The 27,699-nt window shown below is 39.3% G+C and overlaps 1 protein-coding gene across 2 annotated transcripts; it reads left to right on the forward strand.

Annotated features, from left to right (window-relative positions):
* cltca (clathrin, heavy chain a (Hc)) lies at positions 1–27,699 on the forward strand. Of its 2 annotated transcripts, XM_067494126.1 has the most exons (31): positions 1–302; positions 9,417–9,624; positions 12,699–12,967; positions 13,119–13,280; positions 13,386–13,499; positions 13,679–13,852; positions 15,426–15,623; positions 15,782–15,982; positions 16,360–16,512; positions 16,758–16,880; positions 17,473–17,610; positions 17,708–17,872; positions 18,035–18,215; positions 18,678–18,841; positions 19,792–19,917; positions 20,010–20,152; positions 20,308–20,542; positions 20,669–20,791; positions 20,870–21,015; positions 21,125–21,308; positions 21,391–21,583; positions 21,976–22,133; positions 22,221–22,493; positions 22,662–22,979; positions 23,073–23,204; positions 23,291–23,401; positions 23,495–23,665; positions 23,784–24,005; positions 24,225–24,245; positions 25,748–25,823; positions 26,409–27,699. In XM_067494126.1, exons 1-31 carry the CDS (start codon positions 261–263, stop codon positions 26,540–26,542), a joined length of 5,058 nt encoding a protein of 1,685 aa, XP_067350227.1. In that variant the 5' UTR covers positions 1–260; the 3' UTR covers positions 26,543–27,699. The 2 variants fall into 2 exon arrangements, with proteins under 2 accessions (XP_067350227.1, XP_067350228.1); XM_067494127.1 differs by lacking the exon at positions 24,225–24,245.

Below are 27,699 nucleotides of genomic sequence, written 5' to 3' on the forward strand. Positions count from 1 at the left end.
GTGACCAACCTCCACCGCCATTGCAGGTCCAGCAAGTTGGTGTAGTGGCAGTCAGTTAGCCAGGGGAAGCCCGCAAGTAAATAGTTAAGGGACAACTAAAAGTACCATCACATCGACAGCACGTTTTAAAAAAAGAATTACTATCAATTAATTTGGACTTTAGTTTAGGGGCTTCCTGGCTGTCCGGCAAGGATCTGAGAGAAGAAGCCGTAGTTTGTTAGCATTTTAAGAAACCGGAGGAGAGTGAGAGAGGAACCGCCATGGCTCAGATCCTGCCTATTCGCTTTCAGGAGCACCTGCAGGTATGTGGATGAATGAATCGTTAAGTTGTTAGTTATCATTTGCCTTTCACTCGCAATCACTATGAGTTTCCCAGTGGCCCCAAAGACTTTTCAAACACAAGTTGAGGTCCGCTAACAAGCTAAGTTGGCTGTGCGAGCTATGCTAACTAGCCTGACAGGGTGGATGACGTTTATCTTAGTTAGCATCTAACGTTAGCTTTCTAGCTAACGCTTTGAATAGCCACCCTTGTTTATGAATTAAATGACAAAAGCCTCAATTACACAAACAGAAGGTACATACAAATTGTTATCAAGTCGTAAGATTAGTAAAGATGTTATTCCTTTTCTTATAAGTTATATAGACCATGAACATATTCTTAAGCAAGAGCTTACTCCTTTTCTCCGAGTACCAATGTAACTCAAACTCCCAAGTACATATGATCACTTTCAGTACTGTGATAGGGGTAAGTTGTACAACAACATTCGTTTCTTTCCTATTCATTTTACCGTACCAGGTTCTAAATGGGGAAAAAAAATAATATTTTAGTGCTTACTGTACATTTGTTTATGTGGCATTTACATGTCCTAAAATATAAATACTCCTGCTAGTTTTGAAGTGACAATATCAACTCTGATTGGCTAGTTGTAGAAATGGTCATGTGGTGTGTAGCCCTGTTAGATAGCAATTATTGTCAAATTACTTTGCCAAAGTTGGGCTCAAGCATTCACTGCAAATGATTTTCTTTGCAAGCCACTGCAAGACTTCCCTTCACATGGCAGCTATAAACCTGATTGCAAAAAATTTGTAATACTAGAAAACCCGATGATTTTTGTAATTGTACAGCTCTGTGTACTATATGGATTGTGCTCCCTTCATAGTTTTAATCTTCACACCTTTGTCATAACCCCAATAAACCTGTAAATAATCAGATTACGGAAGTGAAAAATTGCTGCTTCAGGTACTTCGATATTGCGTGGAGTGCTTTTTTCTCGTAGTTTATGTTTATTTCTGAGTGACTCATCTCCTCTCAGTAGTTATTAGTAAAAGTGTCTCCCTGAAGAAAGCTGAGAGGTCAGGGTCAGTCCCAGTGTCTTTCCTTGTCATCATTTTAGTTGCAGTTCTTTAAGATCAATGTTTGGTCCTTAAGAAATAATCACCATGTTTATAGATGTCCTTAAATATATTCTTACAGATGTTTTTGTTCAAGCTAAGCTCTACTTTACAAACTGTTCTTTAAAAAAAAAAAAAAGAAATGTAACAATTCCTTATCTCTAAAGTCACCTTGCAGCTCAATTCTTTGTTACAATGTGTTAGTTCTGTTGATGAGTAATTATGCAGGCCTATCACAAGAGATTGTATGTAGGCTGAGCTTCACAAAGCTATGCAAAGATCGTTTGTGCGTACAGTTACAATGAAATTATTGTGGAATTATACTGAAATGGAAAAGAGAGCAAAACAGAAGTGGTGAATTACAGCATGTACTGTGCACTACAATTAGGCTATCCATCCATTCTTATTTAGCTTATACCTACCTATCCCTACAGATTTACAGGTAGCTGGCACCTATGCGTATGGATAAGCATTGAACAGATGCATGGACAATTCAAATTTTATCTTCAAACAAGGGGTAGGCGTAAGCAGTCATGCCCTGACAATCATGGCCTAATATATACAATATATTGGTTGAAATGATAAAACATTTTATTCAAAGAAACTGTACATTTATTGTGTAACTTTAACTTTCTTATACATAGTTGTGCATAAGTTTTATTTTTATGCACCTATTTATCCATATTTGCGAAGAACAAAATGCTGTAAACTGGTCTGGAGCATTAGCTACATTGTTGCATTCAGTGTGTCCCCTGCAGAGGCCTGCAGTCCTGTCCAGTAGGCATGTGCTAATGCATTAGCTGCATATGTTGTTTCCTGTATTACAAGGAATCTGTCCTTTGAGCTTGTTGGATGTCAGTTTGAGGTTCTATATATTAGTTTGGCATGGCTCTTCACAAGTGCACCTAGGTAGCAGGATGAGCCTTTTTGTTACCGTAGTTTTATATGATTCTGGATCATATTTTTTTTTCTATTATGGTATACTAGCTCAAAGCAGGTGCATATGCAACCTTTTTTCTTTATATTGTAATTTCAACCACAATGATTAGTGTGATTCTGATAGTTTTTGATCTCTGCAAAAAGGATATTTGTTGTGCAGTATTTAATTTAATCTGTAAATACCAGCTATCATGTTTCATTTTAATCATGTCATAGATTCATCATCTTTTTATTCTGTGCTTCAACAACAGCAGAAACATGACTTCTAGAGTATCAACATTTTAATAGACAAATGTGAAAAATACACTTTTTAATACTCTTATGGTGTCTCTCTACCTCTCATTCAGTGTCTGCAATTGTATCCTCTATCATCCAGTCAGCTTGCATGGCTTGCGATTTTAAAAAATCTACTCCAGTTAAAGAACTTTACATGTTTTGTGAAATGCATGTTTTGTTGCACCTCACATCATTTCTCACAACATATATGCACTCAGTTTATCATACACTTGACTATTAATATTTATACTATGAGTAGGTACAGCTATTACTAGAAAATACTGGTATTTAATCTAGAAAAGCTGGACATGAAGGAAAAACTGGTTGACAATACGCTCACCAAAGATGTCTATTAAGAAATATACATATAAAATAATGAATGAATGACATGCAGAATTTGCATATCAGCCCTTTTGGGCACCAATCAGGAATCATATCAGTTTAAGACTGGTCCTCAATTCCCATGTTCATGCAGGAGTTGTGTGTAATCCTCCAAATAGATTTCTGTTGATATATGAACACTCTTTAGACAAATACTTCTTACTAAAACCAAACTTCTGGAGGAGGGTTTGGTAGTCCAGGTTTCTGTTATTCTGACAACTTTAAAAGGGAAACACATGAGATTTAGCTTGTGTTTGCGCAACACAATTTTGCACATACAAGTGCATAATTACATGTTAAAACACTGCTAACTTACTTTCCATGCATAAATGGATGTTTTCAAACCATTCACCGTTATCTGTTATATTTACAAAACATGCCATCTATTAAATCTCTGGTTTAAAGCAAAAAACCGTTTTGTGTAATGTATAATTTGTAGTTTACAAATGCAGGAATCTTCAAATGTGTCACAAAATGCACACATTTAAAAACATAATGAATGCAAAGGTGGGAGGAACATAGAAATGCGTTTGTTTTGCCCTTGCATAAGCATGACCTTTTATTCGAGTCATGTTGATTTAAATTAATGGTGCTGGCTGCTTAAATTATATGTCTGTGCTGTAAGAAAGAATCAAGTCCCCTGAAATTCCCAGTTGGGCAGGGCATTCATTCGTTGCGCTCTTTAAACCATCTTACAATGTTTGCATGTTGCACCTTGAACCTTGCGTGTAACTGACCAGCTGATATCTCGTGACAAGCTGGTGAGGATACAGATTTGCTTACACTTGAAATTCTGCAGTCCTGTTCAATTGTATGCTGAAGTGTGCATTTGGACAAAACGGAAACTGAAGTCTCAGTACCACCTCAGTAGAACTGGCTTTGATTGTAAATGTATGGGCTTTGTAAAATGCGTGCATTTTCGTCCTCAAATTCACTATTCACTCTTTATCTAACCGTAAGGGCACCCCTTCATTTCTCACCCTTGTACTGGTCACATGTCTCCCGCCAGTGTCACATGATGTGGAGGAGGCAGCACTGGGCAGGCCTGTTGTTTCAGTCCTAGTAGACAATGGGTCCCTGATTTCCTGTTGTGGACCACTGCAATAAAGTGCTGCAAACCTCAGCACATTACATAGCTCTTCCTTCCCTGCTGTGCCTTGAACTTTACATGCGTGGGACACACACGGGACGTTATTGCTGAGCAAGATGCCACTTTTCCATGAAGGAAGAGCATACTGGTTAAATCAACAGGTTGGGCTCTCTTGGGGTTATTAGAACTAGATCAAATTAGGGGGCTAATGACTTTATTTATATAATAATGAGTGGGTTCACGTGGACTAGGTTATAGTTGGCTTTCGCAGGAAAGCTGATTTCTTAACTGCCATGTAAATGGGAAACTGTGGATGTGCATAACAAAAAGCTGCAGAAACACACCACTGAGTGAAAGAATGAATGAAACATTAATGGGGCAACAAGTGACAACAAAGTGCCTTTTAGAAGTCTAAATTAGTCACTTTCCCCTGCAGATTATTCAAATTCAGACAGTTGTGAATCAGCTGCATTTGTCTTTCCTTTCTCTCCACCTCTGCTGTCACTCTGTGGCGAAAGAAAAGTCAGAAAGCTGTGTTTTCAATCACAATACAGTAAAAATCTATGCACCAGGATTTAAAAGTCTGAGGTGGAGGAGAAATGAATTTACTCTTCTGCTGCATGTATACACAGATTTTCCGTAACCGGGTTTCTTAAGTACATATAAACGCTGTTCACCAATTACCAGAGAGAGCTGATTTCTTGAAGTACCCCAGTAACTTAAGTCCATGTAAATGTGCTCAGTAAGTCATTGTAGCACTGTTGCTTGTCAGATACTAATTGGTCACAAATATTAATACTTGTTGTGTTATAGGTCTTGGATAAAGATTCTATGATGTGGCATTTTTATTTGCACTGTGCCTAAAATCAGTTCAGTAGACATGATAAATGATTTGATTTCAGTAAGCAGATTTAAAGTAGCCATCGGATTTGGGGGGAAAATGCTGTTTAACCCAGTGCCTATTTGTACCCTTTCTTACCGAAAGCAAATTTCTCCGAGTGCCTCAGTTACTTAAGATCATGTAAACTCAGTCATTCAGTAGCAACTAGCAGGTCAATTTGATAGGGATTAACTCCTAAGGTATTTGCTAGAAGCCATCCTCTAAAGGCGTACATGATGTATCAGTTATTTGTATCAAACGTGAAAATATTGTTATGGATTTGGTGAACCTTATCAAATCCATGCCTGATGTTAAACTATTTGCAGGGAAGCTTTCAAGCACCCATGTGCCAAGGTACAATAAAAAGGTACAAATTTTAGTTGTCTAAATTTGAACCAAGAAAGCTATTTATATACAGAGAGAAAATATGTGGTATAGCAATGAAAGTAAGATTATACAGTGTTTATTAGCATAGGTTAAAATGTTCCCAAGTCCAAGCTTTTAGTATTATTTCATATTTATTTTACCAATAGTTATCATTCTCTGATTAGGTGATAATATTTGCTTGGATTTAAACTGATATCTTTTGGTCCCCCTCTCTAATGTATTTGCTCACACTGTGAAAGGAACTGAAATTGGATGTGTGCCCAGCCCTGTGGTCTTGGCTCTATTCTGGGCATCAGAGTAAATGTATCTGTCCAACTTTGACCTAGAACGAAGTTGTGAATTTTTACGTTATTTTTTTGTTTTCAAAAAAGAATATATTGGTTGTGAATTTGATATTATTGTCAGATGTTGTAGCATGTGTCAATTAATTTCTGTCTGAGTACCAATACAAGTGCTAGACTGTTGTGCTTTTCGTATAACTTTTTGGACATGAGAGACATTCTTAGACACTGCTGAACCAAGAAATAGTGGGGACACACCTAAAGACTAACTAAGACCTTCAAAGACAGGAGAGTACACATTTAAACAGCGTTTCCACCAGCTGTCACAGATTTGTAGTGTCAGAGAGTGTGAAAGAGGCACACACCTGACAGTTGGAAGTTTTAAGGTACAGTAGACAACCCAACAAATCCTGCAACAACAGTAGTTCTCTCAATTATTGTGCCAAAACAAATATGGGGCCCACCAGCTTTTAATAAATGGAAAAGCCTCTGCTGAAAAAAAAAAAAGGTAAACAAAACACATAATTTGGGTGAGATCCTAAATGGATCTATCAGATGGAAGGAATATGGAGGTAAGAAAAGCAAACTTTGAGTAGAGCTCTAATTGCTCTAGATCTCCATTTGGTTGTCATAAATATAAAACATGTTTAAAATATTCTTTGAGAATGGCTACAGAATCTTAAGATTTTAGCAGAGTTGAGCTTTGCAGTTGGTTTTACTTATTTTCAGCTATCAGACTTATAACTTTAAAGCTCAACCAATGTGAGTTTTTACATAGTATTGGATGCAATATCATAAATTTTACATGCACACGTACACCAGCAGTATCAGACCCGATACTGGTATCAGTGTCGCAACATCCCTACTAACTGATCTATTGTTAGGAATATTATCCTTCAAGTACTCATGTAAATTGAATCCTTTGACTGTACAATTTCTTCCTTTCTAGTAGTTTATATCACCAGTTTTATTTAGCATTTAAAGAAGTGTACATTTTTGCTCCTTATTTTCATTAGAAGTTCTTTCTAAACTAATATTCTGATATTAGTTTGATCGTCCTAGCGTATATGTGACACACTCTTCCTCTACTCATATTTATCCAGTGTCTCTTATATTCTCCACTAGAAACCTTGTTATTAAGCACGTGTTGATGAATTGAAAGGTTTATGATAAGCATACATCCATAAAGAGTTGTGCAAGCACCCGAAATGTAGCATAGCCAGGCCAGGGCGACTAGACTAAACCATTTACTACCTTCAATCATTTTTTACATTGTTTTAGCTCTACTGGTTTGACCTCCTTCTAACCAAATTCCTTCTCATTTAAGTCAATGCAAACATTAGCCCACAACACTGTTGTACTCAAGGTTTCCACAGCAAACTGGTCTAACAAACTAAACTGTGGTGTTGCCAGTCTTCAAGAAGTCTAACATCTGTGTGTATTTTTATTAAATTTGTTGGTGCTTTATTTGAGGAGATGTAGTTGAGATCAGGCAGTGCTGCTCTTTCCTGTTTTACGAATGCTCTTTGTTGTAAATGTAAGAGCTTCCTGCTGATCCCAGAATAGATAACAGATGGGTGAGAGAATAAAAGACAGAGCTTATAAATCTGTCTAGAAAACTGTTGTGTAATAACAGAGGGATAACCCTTCTTGTCTGCTTATTTTTGTGGACATGCCTTTCCAGAGATTAGAGAGATGAACAGTTTATTTACACAGTCTTTAGTCTCACAACCATTGCATGGGATCTTGAGATATAGTTACAAAAGATGACTTTGCTTTTAGTTAGAATTCATGCTGAAGCGATGCATTTAAAAAAAAAAAAAAGATTTTAACTTTTAATGGGCGTCTGAGAAAGCAACAGAATAAATGCTTCCCTAGTAAACATGGCTTCTGTACTAGACAAAGGAAAGGATAAGAAGCATGAAGGCTTCAGTGATGTAACTGAATGACATCACTCTTTAGTACTACAAATATCACCGTGGTTAAATCTGGCTTCAGATCAGTTTTAATTGCTTTCATTGTAGCTGGTGGTAACACTTGTTCGGTAGGTCATTTATAATAATGTAATTGAGAAGAAAGCAGGTTTAGACGGTAGAAGAAAGGGGGTGGGGCTGGGGCGGGGGTGGGTGTGTCATTGATAAAAAATGTTCCCATTTCGTTGAGTAATTTCCTGGAACTGTGCTTTGTGTTTGCTGATTAGGACTCAGCTATTGCAAATTGTTGACAGGGAGCCACATGTTATCATTAGCAAGCCTTGAAATGAGCACATACCGCCAAACTGGTTAGTAGTGGCTGTGGCTGTCAAGCCTAGTAGCCTCTAGCACAGATCTATTTTGTGTTTGTGGAATTGCTCTTGACATTCAAAAACTTAAAATAGAGAATGACAAATTGTGACTTTGCTAACCTTTAGGGCTGATTAAATTCAAACGTAGTATTGGTGAAAACATTAACCAAAAATATGTGTGTAAATCTATTGTCTTAAGTTTGTTTAGGAAATCATGCTCCAAATAACTGCAGGTAATTATTCAACATTTGTACAACCGTAGTGTTTTTCTGATAGGTTGCAAAAGAAGAGGAAGTTGCAACAGAAAAATGTGGCCTATGGGAAATATCTCTGGTAGTTTCATTAACTTCAGAATTACTTCATAACCATGTTCCATATAAATGGAATATGCATGTCTCTTCAGTGGTGTTAAAAGTGACTTTTGGTATTTTCATATTATTAAAAACATTGTCCATGGTTTCTTCTTGTACCAGAGTGTTGACACTCCCGTCCAGAGCTGTTCAGACACTGCCGTCCAGTGTTGTTTTCCCAGATTAATGGTGCTGTGTCAGGGTTTGTGTAAGGCAGGCAAAACGCTGTTTCCAGCCTGGGCAGTAGTCTGTGTTGCAGGGCCTGTTGAAGTGTTGCAAAGCAGTCAGCCTATAACCTTAAGCTTTTTATTTAATGGGGGACAAACCCCTTTGCTGAACCCTGGTATACTCTGTTTGGTGGTTACATGTTTTTTAATTTGTCATTTAGCTAGACTTTAAATGGGTGAGGGGGGTGGTCAGACTGTAAAGCACAAGTGATTTTCAAAACAGATATTAATGACAAATGGTCTGCACTTATATAGCACTTTTCTACCTATTGGTACTCAAAGTGCTTAACACTGCTTCTCATTCACCTATTCACAACACAATCACATACACACTCACACACCGATGGGGGAGCTGCTATGCATCTGGCCAACACCGGGAGCAACTAAGTTGGGGTTCAGTGTCTTGCTCAAGGACACTTCAACATATGACCAGAGGAGCCTGGCATTTAACCAACAACGGCACGATTGCTGGATAACCGCTCTACTTTCCTGCGCCTCAGTCCCCCTTGTCCTCATATAGTCAGTGTTGCACAGTATCTTGACAAACTATATCTGAATCTAATGCAGTAGCTTTCAAGAGGTTAGACAGAATGCAGTAATTTGGTGGTGGTCTGAAGTTAGGTTAAAGTGTTGTGTAACACCGTTTCCCCTTTGGCCCATGTTTTTGAACTATGCTTTGTGTGAGCTCATTGGGTGTTGTTTGACAATGTTTCTGTATTGTTGCCTTTTTGTTCTTCTTGCTGCATTATTTTAGAGTGAAACTGAAATAAACTAGAAGAGCCTTTTTTCAGATGATAGCCTTAATTTGAGTTTTTGGCATGAGTGCAAGCCCAACATCTTCTTAGATTTTCTTGGCAAATGGTGTCCTTAACTTCAGCCTATAACAGACCCTTAAACCTAACATGCCTGTTACTTTTTGTTTTTGTTAGCTCCAAAACCTAGGGATCAATCCGGCCAACATAGGCTTCAGCACCCTAACCATGGAGTCGGACAAGTTCATCTGTGTCCGGGAGAAAGTGGGCGAGCAGACTCAGGTTGTGATAATTGACATGGCAGACCCCAATACACCTATCCGCAGGCCCATCTCAGCTGACAGCGCCATAATGAATCCAGCCAGCAAAGTCATTGCACTTAAAGGTATGGCACTTTTACAGAGATCATGTTTTTTTAAATGTCTATAAATTTTATTACTTTAGCATATATGTATAATACAGAGCATTAAGCATTAGCATTAATGCATTAGCATTAGCATTAAGTTCGGGCATTTTTGTTCAATTTAGCAACATAGTCCATTTAATATTTAAGACTTTGTCCATATGCATCAAGCTATTTTAGTATTTCTGCTAAGAAGTATTTTTTTTTCCCTCCTTTGGCCAACATGTATGTTTCAAACATTTGTCTTCTAAATATTCAAAATAGCTTATATTTGTTCTTTTTGTCCAGCATCCATGATTGCTTTGACTTTTGTTGTTTTTGTTTTTGTCTTTTCTATGTTGTTGTTTTTTGGTTTTTTTTATTACTTTACTGCTTTCTTATGTGTTTGCAGACGGTGAGTTGAAATTTAACTACTTAATTGTGGAAGTGAAATCCTGTTTTCAAGAGAATATTTATATACATATTACAGACCTGAGAACGTATTCTATTCAGTGTTGCCTTGTTGAAGTAAACAAATAATTCATTATTGTTTGTATGCTTGACATGATTTTGTCTACCAGTGTGTGTGCTACTGGACACTTGGTTTTGGTACAAAGCTGTTAAGTTAAAAACTTAGTATTTAATATTTTCTATATATTTTGACTAATTTCTGAACTTCTTTTACATTTAGGCTTTTAAAAGGTTTCTTTGTAAACAGGATTTAACTTTCACAGTCTTATAGCTTGCTCGCATTCCATTTTTATTAAGTGTAAGTGTGATTTAGATCCCATTTTATATGTGATAGTACAGTGGGTAAAAATGATTTCATTTTAATTCACATTTCCTTTTCATTTTGAAATCCATATCTTCCTCCATCTGTATGAAGTTGTAATTTCTCTGTTTTTGTGTCCATGTTTACTAATTTATGTAGCAGCTCCCTACAACCATTATGGTAAAATGTGCTTTTGTTCCTGCTACTAGAGTGTAGCCTTAATGTGCATATTGTAATCTATAAGGGAAGGGCTGATAGTATCTGAAAGTAGCACTTATTTGGTGGTTACATGTATTTGTTATGTCTTTTTATAACAACTAGTCCCACAGAGCAAAGAACTGGTTTGGGATTTTTGATACTAACCAGTGAAGGTCATTTGTTGCCATATAAAAATTTGAAAAGTTGATTTAGATTTGATGGACTATGAGGGTAAAAGAGAACTTTGTTTTCATCAGATTGAAGAGGCCAGTTTAATCCAATAGTTTGTTTTCAGCTCTTGGCCTTGCCACTGTACAACTATTAAAATAATATTTTCTAAGCCAAACAGCTGGTGTCTCAGGAGTTTTGGCTATGTCCCTGTACTTACGGTTTTGTATTATGAAATGAATAGATTTTTGAACCCTCTGCTTTATTGTTCCATGTAAAATATAACTGTCAGAACAGTTACCAAGGTTTGAATGGCTTTAATTATGTTTAAGGTAACATAAGTTAGTTCTATTGTTTTGCAATTAGGAAAGAAGGTAGTGACTGGTAGACTAGTTGGTGTTGCTGATTTGATGCTGAAGTGTTACTGGGTCAAGAACTTAAGAGGGTTGGTGTGAGACTTACTGTCCTCACTTTGAATCGATTTTTAAAAAATTAACTAAACTGTCTTTTCTAAGCTTCTCTGGATTGTGGATGTGGTACAGTGTCTCATCATTTACAGCAATTTGATCTGTGAGAATAATGGTGGATTTTGCTTTGTAAAAAAAAACTGGTAGTTCAACAGCATATGGATAGCTTCAGGAGCATAATGACATTTTCCAGCATGGGGTTATCATAAACCCTTCCTCTTTCCCTCCACTCCTGCTGTCTTCCTCTTGCAGTTGATGCACTGATGTTTCTCAGCCAACTTTGTCATATGATGCATTATCAATTGTTCATGCAACCTTTTCTGAAGAATAAATATAGTGGGACTACTACACACACAAACCTCCAACATCTGATCATTATTCAATAAAAAATCCCTTTGCTTGCTATTTGAAATTTGGCTGCTGCTGCAAGTGGTTCATTCACCACAATGCTTATTGTTCTCTGATTCCACGGCTTAGTGATGGCAAACCGATCTTAATGGTTGTGCTAACGCATTGGTCTTTTTGCTTTTTCTCACTCTCTTGATACTTGGTAGTAAATAATGAACAAAGAAGACACACTGCTTCATTAAAAATGCTTAAGCTCACTAAATTAACCTAACTAATAACTCAAACAATGGAGGTGAGTGAACCATTTTTTTTAAACATTTGGTCTGTGGCCACACACCATAAGACGTTTTTAACTTTGATTGTTCGGCCATAGTCAATCAGTTATCGGAAACACTTCCTGTGACTCTTTAAGTCTCCAAAACCTCAAAATGTATCCATGTACCCCTGCTCATTAATGGTGCCTCTTTGTATGTGTTTAACTGACGTATTCCACTTTTTGGCTTGGAAGCAGGTGTGTTTGCCTTTTTTGTGAGTTGTTTTCTTGTTTCAACCTTCTATCTGCTTTGTATCTTTAAGGCCTTTTATTTGATAGGGTCAGCCAAGTAGTCGGATGTAGCAATACTTGACTCTTACCGAATACATTAATTCAGCAGTTTTAAACAGCTGTGGTTAGTTTAGTTTAGTTATTACATTTATTTACTATATTCTTTTTAAATGTAGCTTTATAATGACTTGCACTAAGGAAAAGGTATCCATGCATTCAGTTCACGCCTTCAAAGACCACAAAGAGCAGAGCGATTTACAACAGAAAAATGTAGGTGCTTTAAGAATGCATTAGTGGGCAATCACAAATTGAGAGGTTGAAATTCCAGACGCACCACACATTGTAAAACACAGTTTCCGACTACAGCATGTTTGGCATCCCCTATCCGCCAGTCATGGTGTTACTGCCTGATGACAGCTCTGCCATGACTCCCAATATGTCAATTTTGAATCATCTTTTCTATTAAAATTTGGTGTGTTTCCTTTTAATATCTGTTGGTGTTTGTAGATGCACTAATATCACAAACCATAACATTCTTTTGAGGCCTAGCTTCTACCTCCTTTCTCTACCCCCCATCTAGCTGCCAAAACCCTGCAGATCTTCAACATTGAGATGAAGAGCAAGATGAAGGCACACACCATGACGGACGATGTTACCTTCTGGAAGTGGATCTCCCTTAACACAGTTGCACTGGTGACTGACAATGCTGTCTACCACTGGAGCATGGAGGGTGACTCACAGCCTGTGAAAGTCTTTGACCGCCACTCCAGCTTGGCTGGCTGCCAGATCATCAACTACCGCACTGATGCCAAGCAGAAATGGCTTCTGCTCATCGGTATCTCAGCCCAGGTAATTTGCTGCTCTTGTCTTCTGGTTAAATACCAGCATACAGTGTTTTGAATTGGCATTCTCTAAATACAATATAGACAGTAGCTTTGCCTTTAGCTTTGTTATGACATTTTTAATGCATATTTATGTGTTCTGTTTTTGCTCTCTTCAGCAAAATCGAGTTGTGGGAGCCATGCAGCTCTACTCTGTTGACAGAAAAGTTTCTCAGCCTATTGAAGGCCATGCTGCCAGCTTTGCCCAGTTCAAGATCGAGGGAAACACAGAGGAGTCGACTTTGTTCTGCTTTGCTGTCAGAGGCCAGGCTGGAGGAAAGGTGACCGGTGTTAATAATCCAACTGGGTCATCAGATTTTAATGTCATTAACATTAATGCAGAAAAACCTCTTTAAGTCTGCTTACATTGTCTCTTTTTGACACAGCTGCACATCATTGAAGTGGGAACACCACCAACTGGCAACCAGCCATTTCCCAAAAAAGCAGTGGATGTGTTCTTCCCTCCAGAAGCCCAGAATGACTTCCCTGTGGCAATGCAGGTTTGTTTCCATAATTAAGTCCCTGACTCATACAAAACAAATTCAGTAGGCAAGTAGATGACTTGACAGTGAATTTGTAGCATTTGGGACAACAATGTAATAATTACCTTTTACAAAACGTATGTGTCTATTGGGTAATTTGGTAACAAATAATTTTATTTATTTTATTTTTTTTGCAGATAAGTTCCAAGCAAAATGTTGTTTTCCTTATTACCAAATATGGCTACATCCACCTGTATGACTTGGAGACAGGTACCTGCATCTACATGAACCGCATCAGTGGAGAGACCATTTTTGTCACTGCTCCGCACGAGGCGACTTCCGGCATCATTGGGGTCAACAGGAAGGGACAGGTAAGAATGTCAGCCTCTACTCTCCCAATGTACTCACGTAAATTACGCTGCTGTTTAGCATCACTGCACAGTCTTGGTAATGTCTAAGTAGAATGTTGCTGATCAAACAAAATTTGTTCCTGCATTTATCACAAGACTGCAACAGAACTACCTGTTCATCAGCAGTCATACGTTCAGTTAGATGTGACACAGAAAAGAGAACAAACTGAAGCATCAGTTGCTGTATGGGTAAAAACAACATATTGGTTCTGATCATCAGGCAAGCTCATAGGGTTGCAGGAGCCATTATAAATAATCCAAGGTGTAATGTTTCACACAGAGAGAGCAGAGGGGGGTGTATTTTGCTGCTTTTGTAAAGCTGAACCAGAGAGGAGAACTAGATCCAGCCAACTGACGAATAATGTTTCAGCCAGGCCACACATTGCATGAATTATTGAGTGAAGAGAAGAAAGCTGATCCTATGTAGTGGCTGATCGTGCTGTATGCCATGGCAGTGAAGTGCGTATGTGTACACACATCACAAGCCCATATAGAGGTGGTGATCTAAGAAATAATAGGCCAAGCTCAGTGCCTCCAGTTAAATATGTTGGCTAACAATATAAGTAACCAGTTATACATTTTAATTTTATATTACACTGCTATTACTATAACATTTTAAATTTACTGCTGTCTTTAGTCAACATGTAGAATAATGACTCACAGGAAGAGAAGCTAACCACATAATTCATGCTCAGAAGTTCCCAATGTTTTTGTAAAAAAATCATAACCGTCAGAACTCTAACATAGAGTGGTAAAATGTTAAATGTCATGTATTGTTGTGAAAACTTTTTTTAAGCATAAGCCTCCTGATCCCAAAAATTACAATTGCAATTGTATTAATGAACTGGGGCCCTCATCTGCAAAAACCTTTACCTTATAGTCTGAGTCATTGGCATGGCAGAGGCCTGTGATGAAATGTATCAGCAGGTGCTTTGTGCTCTCTTGTACTGGTAGATTCATATGAAAGTTATCATTGGTTTTACATATCCTGTTTTTGAAAAATGCAAATTGTATTTGCAACTAAATAATTAGAAACACCAGACAGTGAGTCTCTCTCTATCTCTCTCTTATCGTTTGTTTGTAAGTAAGTAAGTTACCCGGATTTAGTGGCAAAAGAAATGAGCCCATGAAAGGAGCTGGGGTACAGAGCTGTTGGGCTTGTTTGTGGAGAGGCCAACACTTTCTTTGCCCCATTCTCCTCTATCCTGTTCTCAACTCATTCTTTATTTTTCTCTGTTGTCAGGCCACTCACAAAGGTTATGTGTTACACTTGCCAACTAATATGATATTTGGCTGAAAGTGGGCAAAATAAAGGAGCAAAAAGCTTTTGATGGATTTTATTGCTATTGCTCACAGTTCTAATCAGCTGAGGTTTCTCACTCTATTACCTTCTTCACATGATGTGAATAAAAATAGTCTAGTTTATATGGAAAGACCACCATGTTATCCAATTTGTACAACAAAAAGGGTTCAAATGTGGCAGAATGATTACAGTATTCTGGTCTCTAATGCACTCTACTGATCCTCTACGCAGGTGCTGTCAGTGTGCGTGGAAGAGGAAAACATCATCCCATATATCACCAATGTCCTGCAGAATCCAGATCTGGCTCTACGTTTAGCTGTCCGTAACAACCTGGCTGGTGCAGAGGAGCTCTTCGCACACAAGTTCAACAACCTGTTTGCTGCTGGGAACTACTCTGACGCTGCCAAAATGGCTGCTAATGCACCAAAGGTGCTAATCCTATTAGCATTGGGTTCAACAGCTCTCTGATATAAATGTATTGTTAAGTGGTTGTAGGACAGTTTAATTAGTTTAAATTCTGCAAATTTTTTTTGACTTTTCTGTTATGTAGATGTGCTCTCACCTTCAGCTGACCTTTTCCTTCTCAGGGTATCCTTCGCACCCCAGACACCATTCGTCGCTTCCAGGGTGTTCCAACCCAGCCAGGCCAGACCTCCCCTTTGCTGCAGTACTTTGGTATCCTTTTGGACCAAGGCCAGCTCAACAAATTTGAGTCCCTGGAGCTTTGCAGGCCTGTTCTCCAGCAGGGACGAAAGCAGCTTCTGGAGAAGTGGCTAAAGGAGGACAAGGTACTGCAGATCCCCATCTCAGTTTCCACTCACAGGAAGACCTCTCCCTGAGCTGCATGTTTGTTTACATGGTTCTCTTATTATCTTGGATTATATGATATAATCTGTTATGTAAGAGTTTACGAGGTGTTTCTTATAAAAACTATACATTTGGGTGGTCCTAACCTACTGTAGTGATAAACAAGTTAATTGTGGCCTGGTTGTGGACTGATTCATATGCATTTGAATTTTCACTTTTCAGAGTGGCGGTTTAATTGTTTATGCAGATATTGTATGAAGAAACATAACATAGAAATAAACATGAAACCAGCTAGGGAAGCAATTTACTATGGTTTTTACATGGTTCCAGTGCTAATGTGCCTTATTTTATGTTACAGTTGGAGTGTTCAGAGGAACTAGGTGACCTTGTGAAGGCAGTGGATCCCACACTGGCTCTCAGTGTCTACCTGAGGGCGAACGTCCCCAATAAGGTCATTCAGTGCTTTGCAGAGACTGGTCAGTTCCCCAAGATCGTCTTGTATGCCAAGAAGGTATGGTTGAAACTGTATTTGATCGCTTCTGATTTGACAGTTCCCAAATGAAGAGATACTTACAGAAGATACACCATATGAAATAAATTTAAAACAGAAAAAGTAATTTGTTTAACAAATGAATTGCATATTGCACAATATTTTATATGCTTTAAAAGAGTTCTGTGTGATGATGCCTTACATCATTAACAGTAATGAATATAAGTTTAAACCACCAAGTAGATGTACTTTGTCTTTGGTTTCAGGTTGGCTACACACCAGATTGGATCTTTTTGCTGAGGAATGTTATGCGCATTAATCCAGAGCAAGGGCTGCAGTTTGCCCAGATGCTGGTGCAGGATGAGGAGCCGCTGGCTGACATCACACAGGTCAGAGTCAGGAGTAATACATTTCCAGTGATACCTAAGAAATGTAAGGATTTTTCTTTGTACCAGTAAGAAGTTAATTCCAGAATTTCCTTCACCTCAAACAGTAAATCAGTTTGCTGAATCACATGGTATGACAACATCTGTGAACCTCAGCTCTTCTGTTGTGTAAAGGAAATGCACCTCTTCCTTTGCTTCCTGCCACTGCAGACTCTTTGCACTGCAAAACTCAAGTGCTGAGACAGCTTTTTGTATTGCCTAAAGTGCTGTAGTGGCAGAAATCAAGAGTTTGAAAAATAAAACACATTGTGCTACAGGATCACTTCAGTCCTTGGAAGAAGAAATATGTTGTATTTAGTCAACTTTCACTAATAGCCCACTGTAAATGGAAGATTTAGAGAACGGTGAGGCTGCAAATCCGGCAGAACCGTAGTGTCTTTTTTTTTTTTTTTTTTCCCTCCCCAGTAGTTGTCATGTTACCATAAAGAAAAGTTGTCAATTAGTAATGTATTCTTTTAAGAGCTTTGGGAGATACAGAAGCATATTCTTTTCTTCTCTCAGAAGTTCTTAGTTGTGTGTCTCCATATCTATCCAGATTGTGGATGTGTTCATGGAGTACAACTTGATCCAGCAATGCACCTCCTTCCTTCTGGATGCTCTGAAGAATAACAGACCCTCAGAAGGACCTCTGCAGACTCGCCTGCTGGAGATGAATCTCATGCATGCTCCACAGGTGGACAGATATACACAAACACTACTAAAAGCAATGCACCTAATAACGCTGAGATGCATGTTTCTAACTTTTCTATTGCTTTGTTTCATGAGTGCAGGTTGCTGATGCTATCCTGGGCAATCAGATGTTCACAAACTATGATCGTGCCCATATTGCTCAGCTGTGTGAAAAGGCAGGACTCCTACAGAGGGCACTGGAGCACTACACCGACCTGTACGACATCAAGCGAGCTGTGGTGCATACGCACCTGCTCAACCCCGAGGTAAGCTCCAATTAAAAATAAGTGTGATGATAAGTGAAATTAAAACACAGGTTCATATTTCTTTGTCTACTTTTCATAAATTTTTAAGAATTTGTTAATAACTCCACAAAACTACAGCACACATGTAACAACTAGGTCTAACATTTGTTTCCATGCTTTTAGTGGCTGGTGAACTTCTTTGGCTCTCTGTCAGTAGAGGACTCAATGGAGTGCCTCAGAGCCATGTTGTCTGCAAATATACGCCAGAACTTGCAGATCTGTGTCCAGGTGGCTTCCAAGTACCATGAGCAGCTGACCACACAGTCCCTCACTGAGCTGTTTGAGTCCTTCAAGAGCTTTGAAGGTGAGATTCCAGATTTTACACTATAGTGCTTCAGTTAATTGGATCATTCTTCAGGAAAACGATGAGTTCTGATATATAATAATTTTATTTTTTTTTGTATAAAATATGGTAACTTATCAAGAGATGTAATTAGTATTGAATGTTCATCTCAGTTTTGGTTATGGAACTTCCTGCCAAGTGGGGAGATGTTTACTAAATGTCAGCCAGAGAAGAGTGAGGACTATGGATAGATTGTGCAAAATGTCCTTGATGTGAATTAGTGCAGCATCGCTATAATTACTGAAATAGCGGCGCATAAAATTTAAGTACGTTAACTGGGGATGAGAAACAGTCATGGAGCTAAATTTTCATGTTAGATTATTGTTCTGGATGTTTTCCTGGAATCCTATTCATTAGGTTGGTGGAACTGTAGATCGACGCATCATTTGAAACTTAATCTAACTAACTATCTTTGTCTGTCAGGTCTGTTCTACTTCCTGGGCTCTATTGTGAACTTCAGTCAGGACCCTGAAGTTCACTTCAAATACATCCAGGCTGCCTGCAAGACTGGCCAGATCAAAGAGGTGGAGAGAATCTGTAGAGAGAGCAACTGCTACGACCCAGAGCGCGTCAAAAACTTCCTCAAGGTAAAGTGTCAGGGATATCTAGAGTAATCAAACATTGACACTCTTTCTTGATTTGACTGCTTCTCTCTACCCTTTATGTCTGTATATTTCTGTTCCTGATCTATTCTCTATGCTGTGTAGGATGTTGTGTATGACAATTATACACAATATCAAAAGAAAGGCTTTGTAGCTTAACATTTTGACCCATTACCTAAAGATTGTCATCACCAGTAGATGCACACCAATTTGCCCGTTTTGATTTAAAAATGTTCAAACACCCTGATGGCAGTGAATTTTCTTTTCTGATTTTCCCATTTTTGTCTGTGGAATGCCAGGACATGTATCAGGTAAAGTCATTCCTCCTCACAGTTGGCAACCCTTAAACTAGGTACAGGATTAAATATGGGATTTGTATGGAAGCATATATCTTATGATCATATACCACAATCCATACAATAGTTAGTGTGCAAGCAGTGCTCTTGAAGCTCTTGTAGTAATTCATTGGATGTTTTAGGTCCTGTTAGCCATATTGAGCACTATGAAACAAGTGATAACACATTGAAGGTGTCTGTGTGTTTAGTGTTTAGTCCTGTATTAGGAATCTTCAGTCAGTACAGCCTGTTGTTGGATATTATTGACAAAGGTATACAATCCCAGTTTGTTAATCTGGTATGTATGGATGACAGCAATACACCAGTGCATTATGGTGCAGAAGACTAGTGGTCTGCGCTACCTAGTGGTGACAGTAATAAAGCTAGCTGTTTATTATTGAGAGGTTTTGTTTCATGACGTCACTGTGAAGCACACTAATTTAACACTATGCAACCAACCTCTAAGGGGTTTAGTGTAGCTGTACGTCTTAACGTTGATTTCCAGTGATTTCAGTGAATGTTGGGAGTCTTTTGTAGGTGTGTTCTTGTTAGTTATCACAGTTTATTGACTGCTTTTCCTCTGCTCTGTGTGACGAACAGGAAGCCAAACTCACTGACCAGCTTCCACTCATCATCGTCTGTGACCGTTTTGACTTTGTCCACGACCTGGTCCTCTACCTGTACCGCAACAACCTGCAGAAGTACATTGAGATATATGTTCAGAAGGTAAGACTCAGTGCAAAGACATTTAAGTTATTACTCTGCTGCATCCCTATGTTATAGATGTGACCTCATGAGGCTAACTGTTTGTGTGTAAGGTGAATCCTAGCCGACTGCCTGTTGTGGTTGGAGGTCTCTTAGACGTTGACTGTTCAGAGGATGTCATCAAGAGCCTAATTCTGGTAGTCAGGGGGCAGTTCTCCACTGACGAATTGGTCGCTGAGGTGGAAAAGAGGAACAGGTGATACAGAGATGAAACCAACTAGTACTAAGTGATGCTAGTGCTTTTACTTTAAGATAAATAATAAATTTCATAAATCAGGCTATTAAACCATATACTGATCCCAAAGGGGAGAGCCCTGTTTTGCTATTTATTCAACACTGTTTGTCTAACAGACTTAAACTATTGCTGCCCTGGCTTGAGTCACGCATTCACGAAGGCTGCGAGGAGCCCGCCACCCACAATGCCCTGGCCAAGATATACATTGACAGCAACAACAACCCTGAACGCTTCCTGCGGGAAAACCCATACTATGACAGCCGCGTGGTAGGAAAGTACTGTGAGAAGAGGGACCCTCACTTGGCATGTGTGGCGTATGAGAGAGGACAGTGTGACCAGGAGCTGATCAATGTAAGAATGAATTTATGTACTCAGCTGCCTCTCATTGTCTTTGTATCTGAATGTCCCTGTTTCAGTCTGCCTTCCTACATGTGGTTCACTATAATAAGTATTATTTATTGTCCCTTTTTACATCAGGTCTGCAATGAGAATTCCTTGTTCAAGAGCTTATCTCGCTACCTGGTCCGCCGCAAAGACGCTGAGCTGTGGGCCAGTGTGCTGCTGGAGAGCAACCCCTTCAGACGTCCACTCATTGACCAGGTAACATAGAAACATTTGATGCTTTATCATATTTGATCTTATAGCTCTGCTTTAAGCTTTCATTCATTTGTCTCCCAGGTGGTGCAGACAGCATTGTCTGAAACCCAGGACCCAGAGGAAGTGTCAGTCACTGTCAAAGCCTTCATGACGGCAGATTTGCCCAACGAGCTCATTGAACTGCTAGAGAAGATTGTCTTGGACAACTCTGTCTTCAGTGAACACAGGTGTTCTGAATTAACATATTAGGGTTTTTCTGCTGATTTTCGGAGTCATTTTTAAAATCAATTAGAAAAAATATAGTGTACTTAGGGTCATGTGCCTCTTCTCCCACAGAAATCTGCAGAACCTGCTGATCCTGACAGCAATCAAAGCTGACCATACTCGTGTGATGGAGTACATCAGCAGGCTGGACAACTATGATGCTCCTGATATCGCTAACATCGCCATCAGCAACGAGCTCTTCGAGGAAGCCTTTGCCATCTTTAAGAAGTTTGACGTCAACACCTCTGCCGTGCAGGTTAGTCATGAGTACTTAAAGATCAGAACTCATACAGTATGTATTGAACAAGAGTTGATTGTCCATCTTTCCTGTCCCCTAGGTGCTGATTGAGCACATTGGAAACCTGGACCGGGCCTATGAGTTTGCAGAACGGTGCAATGAGCCAGCTGTGTGGAGCCAGCTTGCCAAGGCTCAGTTGCAGAAGGGCTTGGTTAAGGAGGCTATTGATTCCTACATCAAAGCTGATGACCCCTCTGCATACATGGAGGTGGTACAGGCTGCTGATAAAAGTGGTAAGGAGACTTAAGCTCAGGACAAAAAGAAATAAAAAATGGCACAGAAAAAACACACCAGACTTGTTTGAGATTGAGTTTATAGTATGTACAACAAGTAATACCATATTGGAGCTATTCTGTTTCTCTGGTACTGGTAGCTGCAACATTCTTTAGAAGGGCTTTCAAAATCTTAGCAATGCATGATGGGAAAGAATCCAGCTGACTTGTTAGTCACTATGCCTGGCTTTTAGGGAAAGCTGTTATTTGTAGTGACTTTTTGATTGAAATCAATTAATACAGAGCATATCAGCTGTGTAGTAAATTTGTTGTTGAGTTTTAAAGAATAGAAAAGGATGAATGCATTCAAAAAGAAATGCTAAAAGGTTTATATTACATTCCATATTTTTCAGGTAACTGGGAAGACTTGGTCAAATTCCTTCAGATGGCTCGTAAGAAGGCCCGTGAATCCTACGTAGAAACAGAACTTATCTTTGCCTTGGCCAAAACCAACCGCTTAGCTGAACTGGAAGAATTTATAAATGGACCCAACAATGCTCACATCCAACAGGTTAGCCTCACTCACACTCTCATGTTAGGTGAATTAATGGCCAGGTTAAAAAGGAGCCACTAAGTCTTTACAAAATGTGTTCTCTAGGTTGGTGACCGCTGTTATGACGAGAAAATGTATGAGGCTGCCAAACTTCTGTACAACAATGTCTCGAACTTTGGTCGTCTGGCTTCAACTCTGGTACACCTCGGGGAGTATCAAGCTGCTGTGGATGGTGCCCGCAAGGCCAACAGCACTCGCACCTGGAAAGAGGTGTGCTTCGCCTGTGTGGATGGAAAGGAGTTCAGGCTGGCCCAGATGTGCGGTCTTCACATAGTGGTGCACGCTGACGAACTGGAGGAGCTGATCAACTACTACCAAGTATGATGGAAATACGGGCATTTTTAGCCTTATATTTGTGTTGTCAGTTCAACGACAGATTTCTGATTTTGTAATCGTAACCTTGTATATGATATTCAATATTAAGAATGTAGCACATACATCCACACACATTCTTTACGTTACAACATTCTTCCCTTTCTTTTTGAGGACCGCGGTTACTTTGAGGAACTGATCACTATGCTGGAAGCTGCCCTGGGCCTGGAGCGTGCTCACATGGGGATGTTTACAGAGCTGGCTATTCTTTACTCCAAGTTCAAGCCCCAGAAGATGAGGGAGCATCTCGAGCTCTTCTGGTCCAGAGTTAACATCCCAAAGGTCCTGAGAGCAGCGGAGCAGGCTCACCTCTGGGCCGAGTTGGTCTTCCTGTACGACAAGTACGAGGAGTTCGACAATGCTATTATCACCATGATGACCCACCCCACAGACGCCTGGAAAGAGGGACAGTTCAAAGACATCATCACTAAGGTAAAGGTTGCTTTGATGCCAAAACCCAACCCAGTTTTTAGGCATTTTAAATTATGGTTTCTCAGAATGTCATTCCTTCTGCATCCTGTACAGGTGGCTAATGTAGAGCTCTACTACAAAGCCATTCAATTCTATCTGGAGTTCAAGCCCTTGTTACTGAATGATCTGCTCATAGTGCTTTCTCCCAGACTGGACCATTCCCGTGCTGTCAACTTCTTCAGCAAGGTACAGGTTTAATCTACTTTCATCATAGAAATTTCAGCAGTTTGTCGCGATTCTAGTGATCATCATATTGCCTACCATGTTTACAGGTGAAACAGCTCCCTCTGGTCAAACCCTACCTGCGGTCAGTACAGAACCACAACAACAAATCAGTCAACGAAGCACTTAACAACCTTTTCATCACAGAAGAGGACTATCAGGCAAGGGCCTTTGACAGTATCACAGTATGTCATTCAGAGTTTTTTTTAAACAAATGTCATTCTCTTATTACATATTCTTGTCATTCCTTTTAGGCACTGAGAGCATCAATAGATGCCTATGACAACTTTGACAACATCTCACTGGCCCAGCGCTTGGAGAAGCATGAGCTGATTGAGTTCAGGAGAATCGCTGCCTACCTCTTCAAGGGCAACAACCGCTGGAAACAGAGTGTGGAGCTCTGCAAGAAGGATAAGCTCTATAAGGTGCTGTTGTCAATTTCAGTGGTTGATCCACCATTGCTTCTCTATAAATGTATTAGATATACTATTGAAATTGACTGAGGCCATTTTTGAACCTGTCAATGCCGCATCTCCCCTGCAGGATGCCATGCAGTATGCGTCAGAGTCCAAGGACATAGAGTTGGCAGAGGATCTGCTGTCCTGGTTCCTACAGGAGAACAAAAAGGAGTGCTTTGCCGCCTGCCTTTTCACCTGCTATGACCTGCTGCGACCTGATGTGGTGTTAGAGACAGCTTGGAGGCACAACATCATGGACTTTTCTATGCCATACTTCATTCAGGTCATGAGGGAGTACCTCAGCAAGGTGAGTGGGGAACAAATTGGGTTTGATATAATGCAGCCACGAAGCACTGCTATGATGCTAAGGATCAAATTAAGTGTATGAGCAACTCTGAATACTTAAATCTTGACAAGTAGTTTGATGGTCTTTGTTTACTATCCTAGTATACACCCTTAAGCAGTTCTCTAAACGGGGAGGTTCTTTTTAATTCACTTCTTTTATGCTGCACCTCTTTTCTTCCAGATTGATGCGGTAAAGAAACAGGTGATAGTCAAAAGCTCTGTTTTTGATCTCAGAGTGTTTAGCTTGGAAGACACAGTCTTGAGTGTGCATGGTTTTAGCTCTACCACGCATCACACTCTCACTTAAGCACAGTGACAGACATTTTTCAAGCTGACACATTGTAAAGGTTGTGTGTTGCAGACATGTACTAAAATAAAATGTTTAAGCCTGAGAAGACAAAATTGTAGCACTCTGCTGTAAGAACAGGCAACCAGAGATTGTTATTCACTACTATTGACATTATTTGTTTACGTGATCATAATCTGTCAATATAGCACTTGTCATGGTGATCAACTAACTACAGTACTACTACAGTGCACATGAGATCAGATGGCTGCAAAGTAAATTTAAAATTCATGTGTAAGAGGAACAAGTTAAAAGTAGGTGCTTCAGTTTTAAAGGACAGAAATATTACATGCATCTCTCCGTGAGACCTGTCTAACTCGCTGTGTGCATAGACAGTCTGAACATGTTGTGCCCCTTTTAAGTGACCATACTTCACCCCTTCCCACTCCTTTTAATTAACCATGAACCACATAGATGGATGAAAATGTGCTTCACACATCAGCTTTAATCATACAAGAGTGTGACTAAATTCATGAAAATATCACTTGACCGGTGCTTAAGTGTATTCTTAAACATATAAAGAAATTACACGTGCATTTTCTCACATTTACTGACAGCCTAACATGACGCTGTGTGTTTTTCTAAGGCATTTTGATGTATTAGCTTATTATTGGTTATTGAAACAAGCATGAATGAGATGTCTGTTGCCAATTTGTGCTGGAGGCTGTCAGCTGTGGCTGTATTTCTGTGGGAAGCCTTACACTTTAGTGAGCACCTGGCTTGTGAGTCACCTACCTCTCTCCATCTCCCAAACTGCCTCTTAGTGCTGCAGCTTGTTAGTCACTGCCAACATACAGAGCAGGGGTGGCCAACTCCTGTGCTCGGCCTTGCTTTTCCAACTATCTATGAACTACCCACTGCTGATTCCCGGAGCTCAGTTAGTCAGCAGCTGAAAAATAAGGGTTGTCCACAGATAGTTGGAAAGCAAGCACAGTTGTAGCACCTAAAGGCCCCCCTGGTATCGAGCATGGGACAGTGAAGCTACAGCTTGTTGGAAGTGCTGTGGTTTTTCTGTAAAAGCTTATGTAAAATATGAAAGAGCACTGCTGAGCACGCTCTTTCTTTGAACACTGCTACTTTCCCTGTGGACCTGATGTGTACATTTTGCTGTGTCTAACTTGCTGCCTGAAGTTCTGTTTATTTTTAAATAGTTCTGTAAAGACGTAATGTGCTGGTACTACTGGATCTAAACTTGTTTCCATTTGTTTTGTCTTGTGTTTTTGTAAAATCTGCTAATGTTGACTTGAGCTTTCATGTGCCTTCTCATAAAAGCTGTAGGTCAATAGGTTTTGATCGGTTCAGCATGTTTACTCATTAGGTATGTTTGTATTAATTGCACTATTTTTTTTGCCTTCCAGGTAGATAAACTAGAAACCTCAGAATCCATAAGGAAAGAGGAGGAGCAGGCAACAGAGACGCAACCAATCGTCTACGGTAACAATCAATGTTTGCACGCGCACCAGGCTCCTTCCATACATCGCACATTTAGTCCCTAAAGTGTCCTCTAAAGTCATTGAGCTCTAAAATAGCAGACTTTAACATTCATATCATTATATAAGTTAATAAAATTGTGAACTTGACAACTCACAGTTGCTTATTGACAATTATTCTTAATGTTTGAAGCAGAATTTTTGGTCCCCTAATGAAAGTTCGTATGATATTCAATAGCTTTAATTTTCGGTCTGTACAAACTCCAGAGGGAGACCTTTGGCTGTTTTTCTATTTAGTATCCTTCTGTGTCTGTTATAAATATAATTGGTTTGATTGCTGTATTGCAAATTCATCAAGGGGACTGAAAAGTGGACAAATGACCAACAGTCAATCGCATCTTATGGTGGTAAATCAGTTTTTAAGTTTATTAGGTGAATCCTGCCCACTGTTAGAGGACCAAATAACTAAGACCAATTTGATCAAAACTGTGATAAGTGAAATCTGCCTATTGATAAAACAAGTTTTTAAATCCTTTTAAAAGTAGGGAAAATGTGTCTAAAACCTTTTCTGTGTATGTATATGTTTCAGGTACACCTCAGCTAATGCTGACAGCAGGCCCCAGTGTACCTGTGGCCCCTCAGCAAGCTTATGGCTATGGCTACCAGGCACCTGCAGGATTTGGCCAGCCAGCACCTCAGCCAGGTTTTGGCTATGGCATGTAAAGACCCCATGTCCCTTCCTCTTCACGTGCAGGCTGGAGCTACCATCCATCCGTGTTCCACAATCCTTCACCAGACCATTACTGTCTCTCTGTCCTCAAGAGGGAGCTTAGACCCCTTTTTTTTTCTTTTATTTCTTTCTTTTTTTTTTTATTACTTTGTTCCCCTTTGTAAACTGTCATGAAGGACTTTATTTCTGTTGTCAAAGAAAAGAATCATTCACAAAGATTAATTTTCTCACATTCCGTATTGACTAATTTTTCTTTTGTCGATTTTATTTCAAGGGGAAATGGTTTATGTACAATGGGGGGTGGGAGGGGCTTGTGGGAAGAGCTAGTCCTCTTCTCAGTTTAAAAAAAACAGGTCTGTTGTGAAGCATCTGATTTGCACTCTGTAGTGAGAAGAAATTAATGTAGAACCTTTTCCTTTTGATGTGTGTGAGCCGCTTCTGTCCAACTGTAAAATGCATTTAATTATTGTATATTGACACAAAAATGCTACGGTGTTCTTCTATATTTGAACATCAGACTGCCGCTTCCATGACCACAATCCTGAAACACTACATCGTACCTGTCATGTCCCCCTACACTCTCTTTTCAGGGCTGTTCCTTGAAGAAAACCACAGAGTATTTTACATACAATTTTCAGGAAAGTTTGAATCTTTCCACCAAGGCCTATGCAGAACTCTCCAAAACAAATTTTGCAGTCAGGAAACATTTCCATGGGCTTTAATACTTTAGTACTGCTCTAATGTGGGACCATTCCACCTCAGTAGGGACTGTACATGTATGTCTCATTAACATGTCCCTTCGATATGGTGCCATTTGTTTGTGCTGGGTTTTATTTTAGGTCACTGTTATAAGGGGTGCAGGAGAGATTTTCCAAACTACACTCTCCTTATGTTCTGTCAGGGGCTGCCTTTTACCTTTTAAGTTGACCCACTCCTCCTGTTCAGACTTGTGGTAATTTGAAGCTTTTATCAAAGACTTGCGTGTATACAAGAAATAAATCATTAAGTCCTTCAAACTTATATTCTTATCTAAATTACCTTAGATTTAAATTGTGCACTTATGATACACGATGGTGCATAATCAGGATCATGAATGAATCAAACAGTTTTGTTTTCCATTTAAAAATAAAGGTTTCTTGTTTGTCAAGAA

This window comes from Channa argus, chromosome 24, assembly GCF_033026475.1.
Source record: "Channa argus isolate prfri chromosome 24, Channa argus male v1.0, whole genome shotgun sequence".
NCBI lineage: Eukaryota > Metazoa > Chordata > Actinopteri > Anabantiformes > Channidae > Channa > Channa argus.

Coding starts and splice junctions, on each gene's coding strand:
- cltca (XM_067494126.1), top strand. CDS start 261: ATGGCTCAGATCCTGCCTATTCGCTTTCAGGAGCACCTGCAG. Junction 20,792..20,869: donor GACGTCCACTCATTGACCAG/GTAACATAGAAA, acceptor TTTGTCTCCCAG/GTGGTGCAGACAGCATTGTC. Junction 24,006..24,224: donor TGAGGGAGTACCTCAGCAAG/GTGAGTGGGGAA, acceptor CTTTTCTTCCAG/ATTGATGCGGTAAAGAAACA.